At 35.1% G+C, this 14631-nt stretch overlaps 1 protein-coding gene across 4 annotated transcripts in view; it reads right to left on the bottom strand.

Moving 5' to 3' along the window:
• The window catches only part of LOC117228574 (uncharacterized), a 36616-nt gene that overhangs the window by 13281 nt on the left and 8704 nt on the right, over positions 1 to 14631 (bottom strand). For all 4 annotated transcript variants that reach the window (XM_033484397.2, XM_033484400.2, XM_033484398.2 and 1 more), the window contains exons 2-3: positions 5114 to 5434; positions 299 to 442 (exon numbers count right to left, since the gene is read on the bottom strand). In XM_033484397.2, the coding sequence (XP_033340288.1) occupies positions 299 to 442; positions 5114 to 5434 (465 nt within the window). The remainder of the gene's footprint in view (positions 1 to 298; positions 443 to 5113; positions 5435 to 14631) is intronic.

Below are 14631 nucleotides of genomic sequence, written 5' to 3'. Positions count from 1 at the left end.
CGTCTGAAAGCAGCGAGCCGCGGTGATGGAAACGGCGAGAAGTCGATCGACGGTATCACGAAATCTTTAATAAGAAAGTCGATAAGCCCGCGGATAGATTAGCGGCGTGTCCGAAAATGCCACCGGAACGAAATGATTTTCAATCAATTTGCGTCCGGTCGATCATTTTACGAGCGGATTAACTCTGATGCCCCGGCGACGATATTCCCGTCTATTTTTTCACATTAATTGGCAATTACTCGGTTCCATTCTTCTTTTAGAACCGAGCCCCGCGGAATCGATGAAACTGGAAACGTACCTTATCGAAAGCAAGGTAAGCCATCGGATCGAGCAGCTTCGCCGGAAGATTATTGTTGGCCGAGCGATGGGAACTGTTTGTACTTCCGCTGTCGCTTTCTTCCCCCGCGTCTTCGTTGTCGTTGTTTTCCTTCGAAACTGAGGTCTGTACAGAACGAGAGAAAAAAAAGGAATCGATTAGCTTCTTAATGGAAATTTTAACATAAACCTTATGCATTTTCATGCATAATTTTCATGCCTCCCCAATTGTCGTTAGGCTTGTAAACTTTATTAGCTTGTACTTTATTTCAACTTAATTCACTTCTGTGTTAACTATGGTAAATTATTTATTCGTACGAAATTTAATCTCGAGGAACAAACTTTTTATTAATACATATTTCGTTAAAAGATATGGCTCGTTTTATAATAATTCCTTCACTTGTTTATACGATAACATTTATTCCTTCGGTTATATTTATATTGTTTAGAAATTTCGAAATTTTACTCGAGGAACAAACTTTTTATTAGTACATATTTCGTTAAAAGATATGGCTCGTTTTATAATAATTCCTTTACTTGTTTATACGATAACATTTAATCCATCGGTTATATTTATATCGTTTAGAAATTTCGAAATTTTACTCGAGGAACAAACTTTTTATTAATACATATTTCATTAGAAGATATGACTCGTTTTATAATAATTCCTTTACTTGTTTATACGATAACATTTAATCCTTCGGTTATATTTATATTGCTTAGAAATTTCGAAATTTTACTCGAGGAACAAACTTTTTATTAATACATATTTCGTTAAAAGATATGGCTCGTTTTATAATAATTCCTTTACTTGTTTACACGATAACAATTAATCCTTCGGTTATATTTATATTGTTTAGAAATTTCGAAATTTTACTCGAGGAACAAACTTTTTATTAATACATATTTCGTTAAAAGATATGGCTCGTTTTATAATAGTTTATACAATAACATTTATTTCTTTGGTTACATTTATATTGTTTAGAAATGCGAATCAGTTTATATATTTATATATCATATGAAAAATTGATAACTGAAAATCTGATTAGATCCACTGAATTATGATTTAATATCATGTTACAAGCAGTTTCCTTCGAAACCGCTGTAAAGACATCGACTTGCAATAATAAATTCCGTTGCAATGATAAATTGCGCGAAATTTAACTGCCGTGAAAATCACATCTGAGACCACAGCAAAATGTATTTATGCATCATTTACACGCTTCGCTCTTTATATTGTTATAAATTAAAAAGCCTCCTGGATTGGTGAATCCAATAACTGGCATGATTTACGGGCTAATGGCGAGCATTGTTCATGCTATGGCCGTCGTGAACGCATGAACGCACGAATCACGCTACCAATGGCAAACGAGTGGAACAAATTGCACTGTCGCGTTTTAATCAGTCCATTCGGCTAAGATGTTGATAAAGATAGATTGACTCTTCTGGCCGCAGAGATGTTTAGTCTCGGACATTGTTATGGTAAAAGAACCGGCTTGAAAGATTTCTTTCATTCTATCGTTCGACTGTCCCGACGTATCGATGCTAATCGGACGAAATAAAGCGAGCCTGATTTGAGAACTAATTAAGCATCAAAAGATGCACGATTTTCAGAATTATGCAATTGACCATTATCAGCTTCCAACAGCTTAGATATTTTTGAAAGTAATTCTTGTCGTTTTAATAGTATATTTCCGTTGTTCCTAGTGTAACAGAAATTTATCTTATTTAATCGCCGGACGTTGAGTAATTATACGACGCTTCAAATCTTGTAATTAACCAGCTGTTGCAAACTCTTCGAAAACCGTAACAAAACGTTTAATATGAATTCAGTTGCAATGGAGTGACCGTTTTAGTTTTTAATTTTATTACCAACAGTTATTAACTTCTTAATTGTATTATCAACAGTTACTTATTTTTTTATTTTATTACCGTCAGTTATTTATTTTTTAATTTTACATTTAACTTAACCAGTTAGCTGTTTTTACACTCGTCGCAACAAAAAATGTTGCCACTTATTCTCGTCGAAGACAACTAACCGCTTGCCGCGTTTTGTGTCATCGAACAATTTTTTTCGGCGAAAATAAATTATACAAGGAAAAAGTAGAGATTTCAGGCTTCAAAATGAGTTTAGTTTCGTTGTTCCACGATTTTTATTCACGAAGTTACAATATCTTGAATATCGCCGATATTTCGAACGTTAGAAATTTCGTGTGAAGTCTGGAACGAGGTTTCCCATCCACTGTGTCGCAAATAAATTTTGCCAAAGAAATTAACGGACGGCGTCCGAAAGTAGACACTTCGTGCTTTAAAATGAGCCAAGTTCCATTGTTGTATGATTTTTTCCCACAAAGTTATAGCTGTTTGAAATATCAACAATTTTTTCGAAAATTTGAAACTTCGGCTCATTTCTATAGTTATCGATCGTCAACAACAATAAAAATCGTATCTCCTCTTCCCAAATTGTCCATGTTCGCGTACAAGCCGAGGGTCAATCAGGGAGAATTTACTGTACATAACTCTATCGATTCTGCACTGTCTTCGGATATACCGTATATACTGTACACGAGAGAAACATAATACCGAAATGCTTCTATCGAAATCGAAAATAAAAGAGTTAATGTCCAAGGTAGAAGTTATAATGGAGTTCTGCAACTTCGACAGATCTACTTGGACGTTTTCTTTCTTTTGACTCGTCGCGGATAATGATACCGTGGAAAATAAACTGTGAACTGTAAATACAAGTTTGTTGAAAAATTCACTGTAGACCTATAGACCTCTCGTAGAAACCGAATGTAAAGCATTACAAAAATTAATAACAAGTACTGAAGGCAAATGTGAGAATCGTTTTTCTGAGATTTTGAAATTTTGAAAATAATTAAATTGCATCTCCTGCACTCATAAGATTTCCAGAATGCGAGAGAAATTAAATATTTATATACGAAATTAGTGACCCGAAATTATGGACTTTTGTGTCCATAACCTAAAATCTAAAAAAAGAATATCAAAATTTATATTATATTATAATATATTATTGACTTTATATAACAATATTAATATATTATATTATAGAAAAATAGAGAGCAATATTATATATTAATATTAACTATAATATAATATATTAATATTATATTATATTAATATTAATATAATAATAATAATATAGTATTAATATTACTATAATATAATATATTAATATTGGTATATTATATTATAGGAAAATAGAGAATAACATTATATATTAATATTGGTATATTATATTATAGGAAAATAGAGAATAATATTATATATTAATATTAATATATTATATTATAGGAAAATAGAGAGTAATATTATATATTAATATTAACTATAATATAATATATTAATATTACTATAATATAATATATTAATATTGGTATATTATATTATAGTAATACTAATATATAATATTACTATCTATTTCCTATATATAGTATATATTAGTATAGTAGTATAATATTAATATATTATGTTATAGGAAAATAGAGAATAATATTATATATTAATATGCTATATTATAGTAATATTAATATTATATTATTATTATTATTATATTAATATTAATATAATACAATAATATAATAATAATAATATAATATCATTATATTATAATATTAGAGAGTATCTATTAGGTTTATATGGTCTACTGATTATTGATTATTAATTATACGTGAAACAGATTTCGGACCGAGTAATTTTTTTAACAAACTTCTATTTACATTTCACGGTACATGTACCTCCAATTAATAGAACAATATTACTTCCGTAGCGTCGTGTTTAAATGATCATTCAGGGAGAATGCGGCGTCGATTTTGTTGTAGATCTCGCGATTTATTTCGGAAGTGAAAGATCTGACCACGTCGACTCAGAAGTTTAATGGCGACCATAGGGGATGCCGGCGTACCTGCACATATGTATGTGCGCATAAGCCGATAATATCGGCGCACCGTTGAGAGGTCTCTCTACTTTGTCGGCATCGAAAAATCGAATTTTCTTTTTTTGCGGTTCCTTACTGTTTCATATTTGAAAAACATGATCCCGACGCGATGGGCAAATACGAAAAATTGATAACGCTGTAAACCTTGAAATGTTGATCGGCTTTCGGATCCTACGGAACCCGAGTTCCTTCGAAACAGTCCAAAAAAACCGATCGTTCGATTTCGACGAGAGCCAGCAACCATTTTCGCAAAATTCAAAATCGTAAATGCAGTTGCGATGTTTATTTTTTAATTAACGCCCCGGATATTTTCCAATTGAAATGATATTAAAAAACATTTTTGTAGTTCAAACTAGAACAGTTTAATCCAGGATTTGTCCGGTATGCAAATATTTGTCTAGACAGATCGCATGATTTTACGTCGGCGACCATAGTTTATATAAATTATGCGCGCGTAATTCGATCACCAATTTCGCATACAACCGATCGATTTATAGTCCCTGAATATTAACAGCTCCGACAATAAATATCGAAACGATACGTTTCGTTAATTCCGTCCCAATGGATTCATTTCTCGAGGTTGATTATGATATCAATGAATATTTTCGTATCCGTAATAATATCGTTGCATCTGTTAAAAACAACGTTTAGCGATCTGCGCGTGTTTCGCAATACCGAATTGGCTGAAATTATCATCTAATGATATCCAATCAAATTAAAGTGCAATTTAGTTGTAGCAATTCGAATCGAACAATCGATTTCGGCAAAAGTTACGGACGTCGAGATAGTCCGAAACCGACGGCAAGTTCATAAGTTCGTAAGTTCACGGGTTCATCGTACCTGATTATCATTTTCGTCAGAGTTTTCGATGTTTCCTTCGTTGTCGTCGCGTTGCTGGTCATCGTTCCCCTCTTGTTCCTTCTTCTCCGCCTCGTCCCTGTCCTTCGAGGACTTGGTGACCAGTTCCATGGGGCCGTATGGTGGCCCGGCCGATGTCAATGGTAACGGCACCATGTCCGGCCGGTGAAGAGCGCTCAGGGCGAACGCTGCCCTCGGGAGCAGCTGCGAGGCGCTTGGGGGCAGAATCGGGTGCCTTCGGGCGAGACGCGGGTCACCCCAAAGTTCACCCGCGGCGTGAAGACTCCAGATCCCATATTCCATCTGCGAAAATCGTCGCAAGATTGCTCCTCGCGCCGAAACCAACGGGGGGACTACTCTCGTCTAACGGCGTCGGGAAATCGATTTCTTTTTTTTTCTGATCGGTCAGAAATACTCGCGGCTACGTCGAATTGTCTAGAATCGCGAATCTAGGAGATCAAATTTAGAATCCGGGATCTTAAATCTAGAATCTAGAATCTGGAATCTAGAATCTGGTATTTGGAATCTAGAATCTGGAATCCAGAATCCGGAATCCAGAATTTTGAATCTAAGATCTTAAATCTAGAATTCGGAATCCAGAATCTTGAATCTAGAATCTGGAATCCAGAATCTTGAATCTAGGATCTTAAATCTAGAATTTGGAATCCAGAATCGTGAATCTAGGATCTTAAATCTAGAATTTGGAATCCAGAATCTTGAATCTAGGATCTTAAATCTAGAAACTGGAACCCAGAATCTTAAATCTGGAATCCAGAATCTTGAATCCAGGATCTCAAATCTAGAATCTAGAAACTTAAATCTAGAATCTGGAATTTAGAATCTGGAATTTTAAATCTTGAATCTTGAATCTTGAATCTGGAATCTAGAATCTAGAATCTGGAATCCAGAATCTTGAATCTAGGATCTCAAATCTAGAATCTAGGAACTTAAATCTAGAATCTGGAATTTAAAATCTGGAATCCAGAATCTGGAATTCTGAATCTGGAATCTGGAATCTGGAATCTAGAATCTAGAATCTGGAATCCAGAATCTGGAATCCAGAATCCAGAATCTTGAATCTAGGATCTCAAATCTAGAATCTAGAAACTTAAATCTAGAATCTGGAATTTAGAATCTGGAATCCAGAATCTGGAATTTTGAATCTTGAATCTGGAATCTAGAATCTGGAATCTAGAATCTGGAATCTAGAATCTGGAATCTAGAATCTGGAATCTGGAATCTGGAATCTTGAATCTAGAATATGGAATCCAGAATCTAAAATCTAGAATCTAGAAACTTAAATCTAGAATCTGGAATCTAGGATTTGGAATCTAGGATCTGGAATCTAGGATCTAGAATCTAGAGTCTAGGACCTAAAATGTAGAATCTGAACTCTAGAATCTGGGATCTAGAGTCTGGAATCTAGAATCTGGAATTTAGAATCTGGAATCTGGAATCTAGAATCTAGAATCTGGAATCTACAATTTAGAATCTAGAACCTAGAATCTAGAATCTAGAATCTGGAATCTAGGATTTAGAATCTAAGATCTGGAATCTAGGATCTGGAATCTAGGATCTAGAATCTAGAATCTAAAATCTAAAATCTAGAATCTAGGATCTAGAACGTAGAATCTGAAATCTAGAATCTGGAATTTGGAATCTGGAATCTGGAATCTAGAATCTAGAATCTAGAACCTAGAATCTAGAATCTAGAATGTACAATGTAGAATCTAGAACTTAAAATCTAGTATCTAGAATCTGAAATCTAGAATCTGGAATCTAGGATCTGGAATCTAGGATCTAGAATCTAGAATCTAAAATCTAGAATCTAGGATCTAGAATGTAGAATCTGAAATCTAGAATTTAGAATCTAGAATCTGGAATCTGGAATCTGGAATCTAGAATCTAGAACCTAGAATCTAGAATCTGGAATCTACAATGTAGAATCTAGAACTTAGAATCTAGTATCTAGAATCTGAAATCTAGAATCTGGAATCTAGGATCTGGAATTTAGGATCTAGAATCTAGAATCTAAAATCTAGAATCTAGGATCTAGAATGTAGAATCTGAAATCTAGAATTTGGAATCTAGAATCTGGAATCTGGAATCTAGAATCTAGAACCTAGAATCTAGAATCTGGAATCTAAAATTTAGAATCTAGAACCTAGAATCTAGAATCTAGAATCTAGAATCTGCAATCTAGAATATAGAATCTGGAATCTAGAATCTAGTTAGTCGTTTACGTTGTTTCTGACCGGACACAGTCCGGTTTTAAAAATTGATGTGCAACTGAACCCTCTTTGACACGGTCACCATCACCACCATTTTGTTGTTTATCCTCGTTACTGATATATTTAAATAATATAACTGACTAAGAAAAGCCGCAATCGTTCTACATTTCCTACAGCAAAAAGAAGACAACCCACATTATTAGACAGCGGATCTTTATGCAAATCGAAGAATTGATTGCATTTATTGAAAGCATTGTTGGGCATTATTCGAATTGACTCGAATAAATATTTATCTAAGATAATTATCCGAATCAATACCTTTTAGTCGAATATTTTATTCGAATAACGATTATTCATTCGCCATAAATTATACTATTGGGTTGGCAACTAAGTAATTGCCGATTTCAGTTATGGATGTCTCTCACTCCCATTTTTATGATATCCGTAAATGTTATATTATAAAATTATTATTATTATTATTATTATGTTATTTTTTATTATCCGTGAATGTTAGCATCTGGACAAATTGAATGCAGCGGTCAAGGAAAAGCGAGCAGAATTGGTCAATCGTAAAGGTGTCATTTTCCAGCAGAACAATGCTAGGTCGCACACGTCTTTGTCCACTCGGCAAAAATTGATGGATATTGGTCGGGAATTGATGTTACACCCACCATATAACTCTGATCTCGCGCCATCGGATTGCCACTTATTTTGATCCCTGGACAACTCCCTTCGTGGTAAAACTTTTAACGATGATGACGCTGTAAAATCTCACTTAACTCAGTTTTTGCCCGAAAAGGATCAGACTTTCTACGAGCGTGGAATTTTCAAGTTGTCAGAGAGATGGCAAAAGGTCATCGAACAAAATGGAAAATACATTACAGATTAAACTCCGTTCCAAGTAAAAACAATTTTTTATTTCATTGAACAAATCGGCAATTACTTAGTTGCCAACCCAATATTTAAATTGTACAAAATATCGAATAAATTATTCGAATAAATCTTTATTCGATTAATTCTTTACTCAATTGTAAAATTGTTCGAGCAATTCTTTATTCGATTTCTAAATTATTCGTTAAAATGATTGGCTTTTTCATTTCTCCATGCAATTCCTGATATTATAAAACTATATCTATGAGAAATTTTAAGGTAAACTACTTCTTATTCAAGCATATATTCTAATAAAAATTGTTCGACGTTTCACGTTCTTTTTTTAACATTTTTGATCTTTAATCATTAATTCGTATAATTAAGCGCGGCTTTAAAAAAATGTTCTCCCGTAGCTGAATCACGTGTCTACGAGGAAAAGTTTATTTCCAAGCTGTTAATAGTTCACCGAGAAAAAATTCATAAAGATCTCTTTTATAGCTGTTACAAGGGAATCCCGCCGTAACGATGGCCCTTCAAACGTTCTTCGCTCATCGCGAGGAACACCATAAAATGGCGCAGCAATAGCAGCAGCCGACGATCGACCATCTTAACGGAAACTAAATACGTCGTGTAACGTAATCGTATCTGTCGGTATCGTTGTTCGTTAAAAATTATTTAGATCGACGGACACGCGCTCTTAAATAAAAACTCGGAACCGGTTTCGAAAAACACCGCAATTCAATTAGTGTGCGTGTAAAATTCAATTTCACCGGCGTCGGCGAATAAAAATCGATTTTATTTTGCAATATGGAAAACGTGACGAGACGATAAAAGTTTATACCTAAATTATGAATTCGCGTTAAGTAAACTATCAACATAAATTCGGTTAAGGCCGCGTCGGTTCGATAGCTTAAGGGTCGGCGGCGTAACCACTTTAACTTTGTTTACCCCGTGGTAAACGAAATAAATTCGCTTGCTCCGGTGTTTATAAAATTATCGAAACAGAATTATGTTTGATACGCTAAAACAAAACAAAAAAGAAAAAAGAAAAAGGGAAGAATTGTTACGGTAGCCGACGAGAAAAAATCGAATTACGGAGGGGTCGAGGGTTGGCAGATGGTGAAGTCATTACAAAAGTGCCTAGGGCCTGCGAATACTATGGTGCCCTCTGTATGTAATTCTTGTCCAAGAATACTTTGATGGTGGCTGAATGGCGGCCAGCCATCGGCCATTTTCGCGGAGAGACTGAAAACGTTGCTGCGATTTTAAACAGCAGACGTATGACAATATATTTACAAAAATACGAAATCTTTACAAACGATTCGAGAAATCATAAATAAATTAACTGTAACGAGAAAATCGTACTCGTAATATATTCTAATGACCAAGACTGCGGGTTTGATGCATTTCTAATTACAAAATCACCAGGGAAAATATCGAACGATGACGTTAGAAAAATCGTAGAATGTGCCTACACATTCTTCTCAATTTATTAGAATGATTAACCGCATGAGAAACGCATTTCTATTCGATTTAACTTTCGTACGATTTACTTGATAAAATGCTTATTTTGTATTCAGATCCGCCAGTCTACTGATAACTCTTCTTAAAGTTCAGATCGCTAATGTTTTATACGTCGAAACTAATGTTTCCTATTTTATTGAATTTATTTTTGTGATCTTCTATATATTTGTAATTTTTATTTTTCAATTCAGTTGACGATTGCGAGACGCGATGCAGTTTCTCGCAGACACAGATAATAGGAACAAAATCTGTTGCTAAGAATGGTCGTAATTTAACCACTTTGGATTGACGGGACCGTTTGAATCGAGTTAACCACCAAAACAGTTATTTTGAAATGGGTAGCGAAACGTAAAGAGATTTACCGTATCGATCGTACCAGGTATAGCAAAAGACTTTGCTTAATCACATTTCGTACAAGCCGTTCTGCTAGACTATTCGAAATGGCTGGGAACGTGATTAACAGGGAGCCGAGAATAGAGAACGGTTAATGGGAAAGACGATATTGCTCTGATTATTCCGTCGGGATATCTATTATGCTAGACGCATTTTTGTTGGTGAAAAATAGATGAGAATACTCGGCGAAGACGGGAATAGAGGCGTAGTTAATATAATGAGTTAAGTCTGTCGGCTTTTCAGAATCGCGATTATTCTCTAGTCACCTGGAAAGAAACGGTATTCGAATTGGTTTGTCGGGGATCCGGAGCTTAGTTAGAGAATACGCGCATGATAATTGAACGATGGAATGAAAAGTCTCTCACGTGTTGCATACGCTGCTAAACCTAGCGGTCGCTGGAACTTTTATAATAGCGTTTAACCTATGCTCGATTGCAGAAGTAGATTAGATAGCGGATTGTATGCGTTTGTGGCAGGATTGGACACTGTTCGAATACGATTTTGTTCGAAATATTCGGAGAATTTATGGGAATTATTTTTCGATTAGAATCGTATTCGAATTATTTTCGAATGAAATCGTGTTCGAATTATTTTTTTGAATGAGATCGTGTTCGAATTATTTTTCAAGTGAAACTGTATTCGAATTATTTTTCTAACGAAATTATATTCGAATTATTTTTCGAATAAAATCGTATTCGAATTATTTTTCGAATAAAATCGTATTCGAATCATTTTTTTGAATGAGATCGTGTTCGAATTATTTTTCAAGTGAAATTGTATTCCAATTATTTTTCTAACGAAATTATATTCGAATTATTTTTCGAATAAAATCGTATTCGAATTATTTTTCGAATAAAATCGTATTCGAATTATTTTTCGAATGAAATCGTATTCGAATTATTTTTCAAGTGAAATCGCATTCGAATTATTTTTCGAATGAAATCGTATTCGAATCATTTTACCAATGAAATCGCATTCGAATTATTTCTCGAAGGAAATTATATTCGAATTATTTTTCGAATAAAATCGTATTCGAATTATTTTTCGAATGAAATCGTATTCGAATTATTTTTCAAGTGAAATCGCATTCGAATTATTTTTCGAATAAAATCGTATTCGAATTATTTTTTGAATGAAATCGCATTCGAATCATTTTACAAATGAAATCGCATTCGAATTATTTCTCGAATAAAATTATATTCGAATTATTTTTCGAATAAAATCGTATTCGAATTATTTTTCGAATGAAATCGTATTTGAATTATTTTTCAAGTGAAATCGCATTCGAATTATTTTTCGAATAAAATCGTATTCGAATTATTTTTTGAATGAAATCGCATTCGAATCATTTTACAAATGAAATCGCATTCGAATTATTTCTCGAATAAAATTATATTCGAATTATTTTTCGAATAAAATCGTATTCGAATTATTTTTCGAATAAAATCGTATTCGAATTATTTTTCAAATGAAATCGCATTCGAGTGATTTTACAAATGAAATCGCATTCGAATTATTTCTCGAATGAAATTCTGTTCGAAATATTAAACGAATAAAACCGCGTCCGAGGAATTCAATAATATTGCCACATCGACGTATACAAAATTATTAAAAGAAACGATTTATTTACGTTCGATCTCGAGAATTTATTTTGCTCAATCGACCGATCCTTGTGATTCTGCTATAAGAAAAACACCACCGATTCCCGTTGCTCTACGCGCTCGCCTTCGTTTCGAAAACTAGCCGACGCCATTAATGCGCAAAGATCAGCACAGCCTGGCGATAATGCTTTCGCGGTAATTCGAGAATTCTGGTTCCACGAGAAGCACGGTCGATCAAACGTGTTCCGAGTAAATACCTATTAGGTGGAACCCGGTGGATCGTTGACAAATATTTTTCATGCAAACGGCACAGCGGCGAACGATGCATCGGACAAATAGAAAATGCGATTTAAAAGACACCGAAAAAGCGTAAAACAAACCGCTGCCGCCGTATGCTACCAGTTTATAAGTTACGTTATAAACGACGGAGGGGAAAAGCATAGAGGAATATATCAATAATACGTGAAAATAATTCAAAGCTGCACGCGTAAAAACATAATTATCGCGTTCGCGTTAATGCATCTGTTTTCGCGCTAATTCCTTCGATACGATACTTAGTAAATTATTGAAGATAATTTTCATTAAATGTTTTTCGCCCGGCCGTGTGTACGCGGCACGCTGAGATGGGGATTACCGATGAATTCTCGTAATGAGGTACACAAATGCGAATGCTGTTCCGTGTAAAATCCTTTCCGGACGATACGCGAGCAAGATCGAAGCGAAAAATAAAATCACGATCATTTATATACAGCAAAACTGCAGCACGGCCGGGATTAGCGAGCATTCGTTCTTTTTGTTCCCGCGGCATTAATGATCATCGCTCGTTTTGTTCGCCGCCGTTGCGTCTGTTACATTCGGCTCGACTTCGCCTAAACAACTGTTCTCCGCGTTCCAGCAAGAAATAGTTGAATCGCCGAATAAATAACATACTGCTTGAAAGTACATTAGCGTGCTTTATAATAATCTGTACGAATTCGATGCGGTATACGTATGCATAGCGGATCTTAAAACGTAAGTTGGTTGTCTCAAATGGATTAAAATGCAATTGCATTTGCGCATTAATCGTGTTTCTATGTCGACTCGATTGCGCTACTTCGGGCAAATTACTAAATCATTTTATCGCAATTAGACTGCGGATCGTTCTGCGGAAATAAAATTGTCTGCATCGATCTTGCGAAACAGAAATCGCATAGAAATACAGTAACGTCTCCCTTACTGATGCTCAGATTGCGCTGAATGGCTCGTTTCTATAATTATTGACAATCGATAACCATAAAGAACGAGCCACAAGACTCGAATAATCGTATCTGCTCTTCCTAAATTGTCCATTTTTGTGGACAATCTAAGCGTCAATTAGAGAGACATTACTGTATCGGTCTTTCCTTAAATAATTCTGCGAAGATCGATATACAGGGTGTCCCAAAAATGTCTCGCAATCCGAAAGTAGGAGATTCCTGAGGTAATTTGAAGCAACTTTTTCCTTAGCGAAAATGCAATCCGCGGCTTCGTTTACGAGTTATTAACGAAAAACAGTGACCAATCAGAGGCGAGATCATTTTGCGCGAGACGGCCGAGCCAATGAGCGGAACTGGACTCTGTGCACTCGTTAGCTGAGTCGTCGCGCGCCAGCCGAGCTCGCCTCTTATTGGTCAGTGTTTTTCGTTAATAACTCGTAAACGGTGCCTCGAAGAAAATTTTCGCAAAGGAAAAAGTTGCTTCAAATAACCTCAGGAACCTCCCAGATCCAGATTGCGAGACATTTTCGGGACATCCTGTATAACACATCGACGCTGTTCGATTCTTTCGGTTCGCCTATTGTTGCAAATCGCATCTACTCGTTTTTTGTAATAAATGCATAAAATCTGCAGCGACTAGACCGCAGAGCTCTTCGCAAAATTAAAATACAAGAATCTAGAGCGACATAGGGAGACTTTATATTTGTTTCTTTAATAATTTTAGCAATTTCGCAACGATATATTTATCAGAGACATTTTTCAGTTATTTAAATGCATAAAATCTGTGCAGTGCGATCGTCGCGGTCTTTCGGGCGGTTTAAATTAGCGTTTTCGGTTTCGAAAGAAATTAATGCTCGGAATGTCCCAAAATTGCGATTATATTAACATAACGATAAATTGGTCGCGGCACACAAAAGAGCGCCCGGCACACGAAAACGTTGCCCCGTCGAATAATCGCACGTACATAGATTGCTGTATATGTTTAAAATGTAATTCAATTTATTTTCTGTTTAATAAAATAAGAATTTGACGACTTTGCGTCGCTGTGTCCCCGCGCTATAAATATAACAAGCGGAGTAAATAATAAATACAACGTGCGGACGGGCTATTATGCTAACGTCTACGCGTGTACAAACAATATTAATATAATTAGCTTCTTCACCGTTACGTTTTAGTACTGTATTTACGCTGCACTTCGCCATTTACGCAAATTGTACTAATTTATTCATATATCTGTTACGTCAATTATGCGCCGCACACACACATTGTATCCACTCGTTTCTCCGCATAATAAAAACATAAATAACGGGAATTATGCTACTTGCTAATGCGAAAAATATAGCATTCGTTACGGCCGACGTAATCGCGTTATAATAATGACGGTAATTATTGGGCACCGATGAAAAATGAAGCGCACAACCGAGTTAAATTTATATTAAAGTTTGACGCGATTAAATTGCACCTGAATTATGCATACGTGCGGAATGTAATTTTTCGTTCTGTCATGCGAAACGCTATAACGGGACCGTCGATTTATAATTAATTTCTTAATTGATTGAAATGTTTCTCGAGATATTTCAAATTCCGCGAAAATGTCACGAGATGTTCGTCATCGGTGCAACGAAAACGTGTTAGAAATAATAAAC

This window comes from Megalopta genalis, chromosome 1 (genome assembly GCF_051020955.1).
Source record: "Megalopta genalis isolate 19385.01 chromosome 1, iyMegGena1_principal, whole genome shotgun sequence".
In the NCBI taxonomy this organism is placed as follows: domain Eukaryota; kingdom Metazoa; phylum Arthropoda; class Insecta; order Hymenoptera; family Halictidae; genus Megalopta; species Megalopta genalis.
This window is presented reverse-complemented; position numbering and strand designations above follow the sequence as displayed.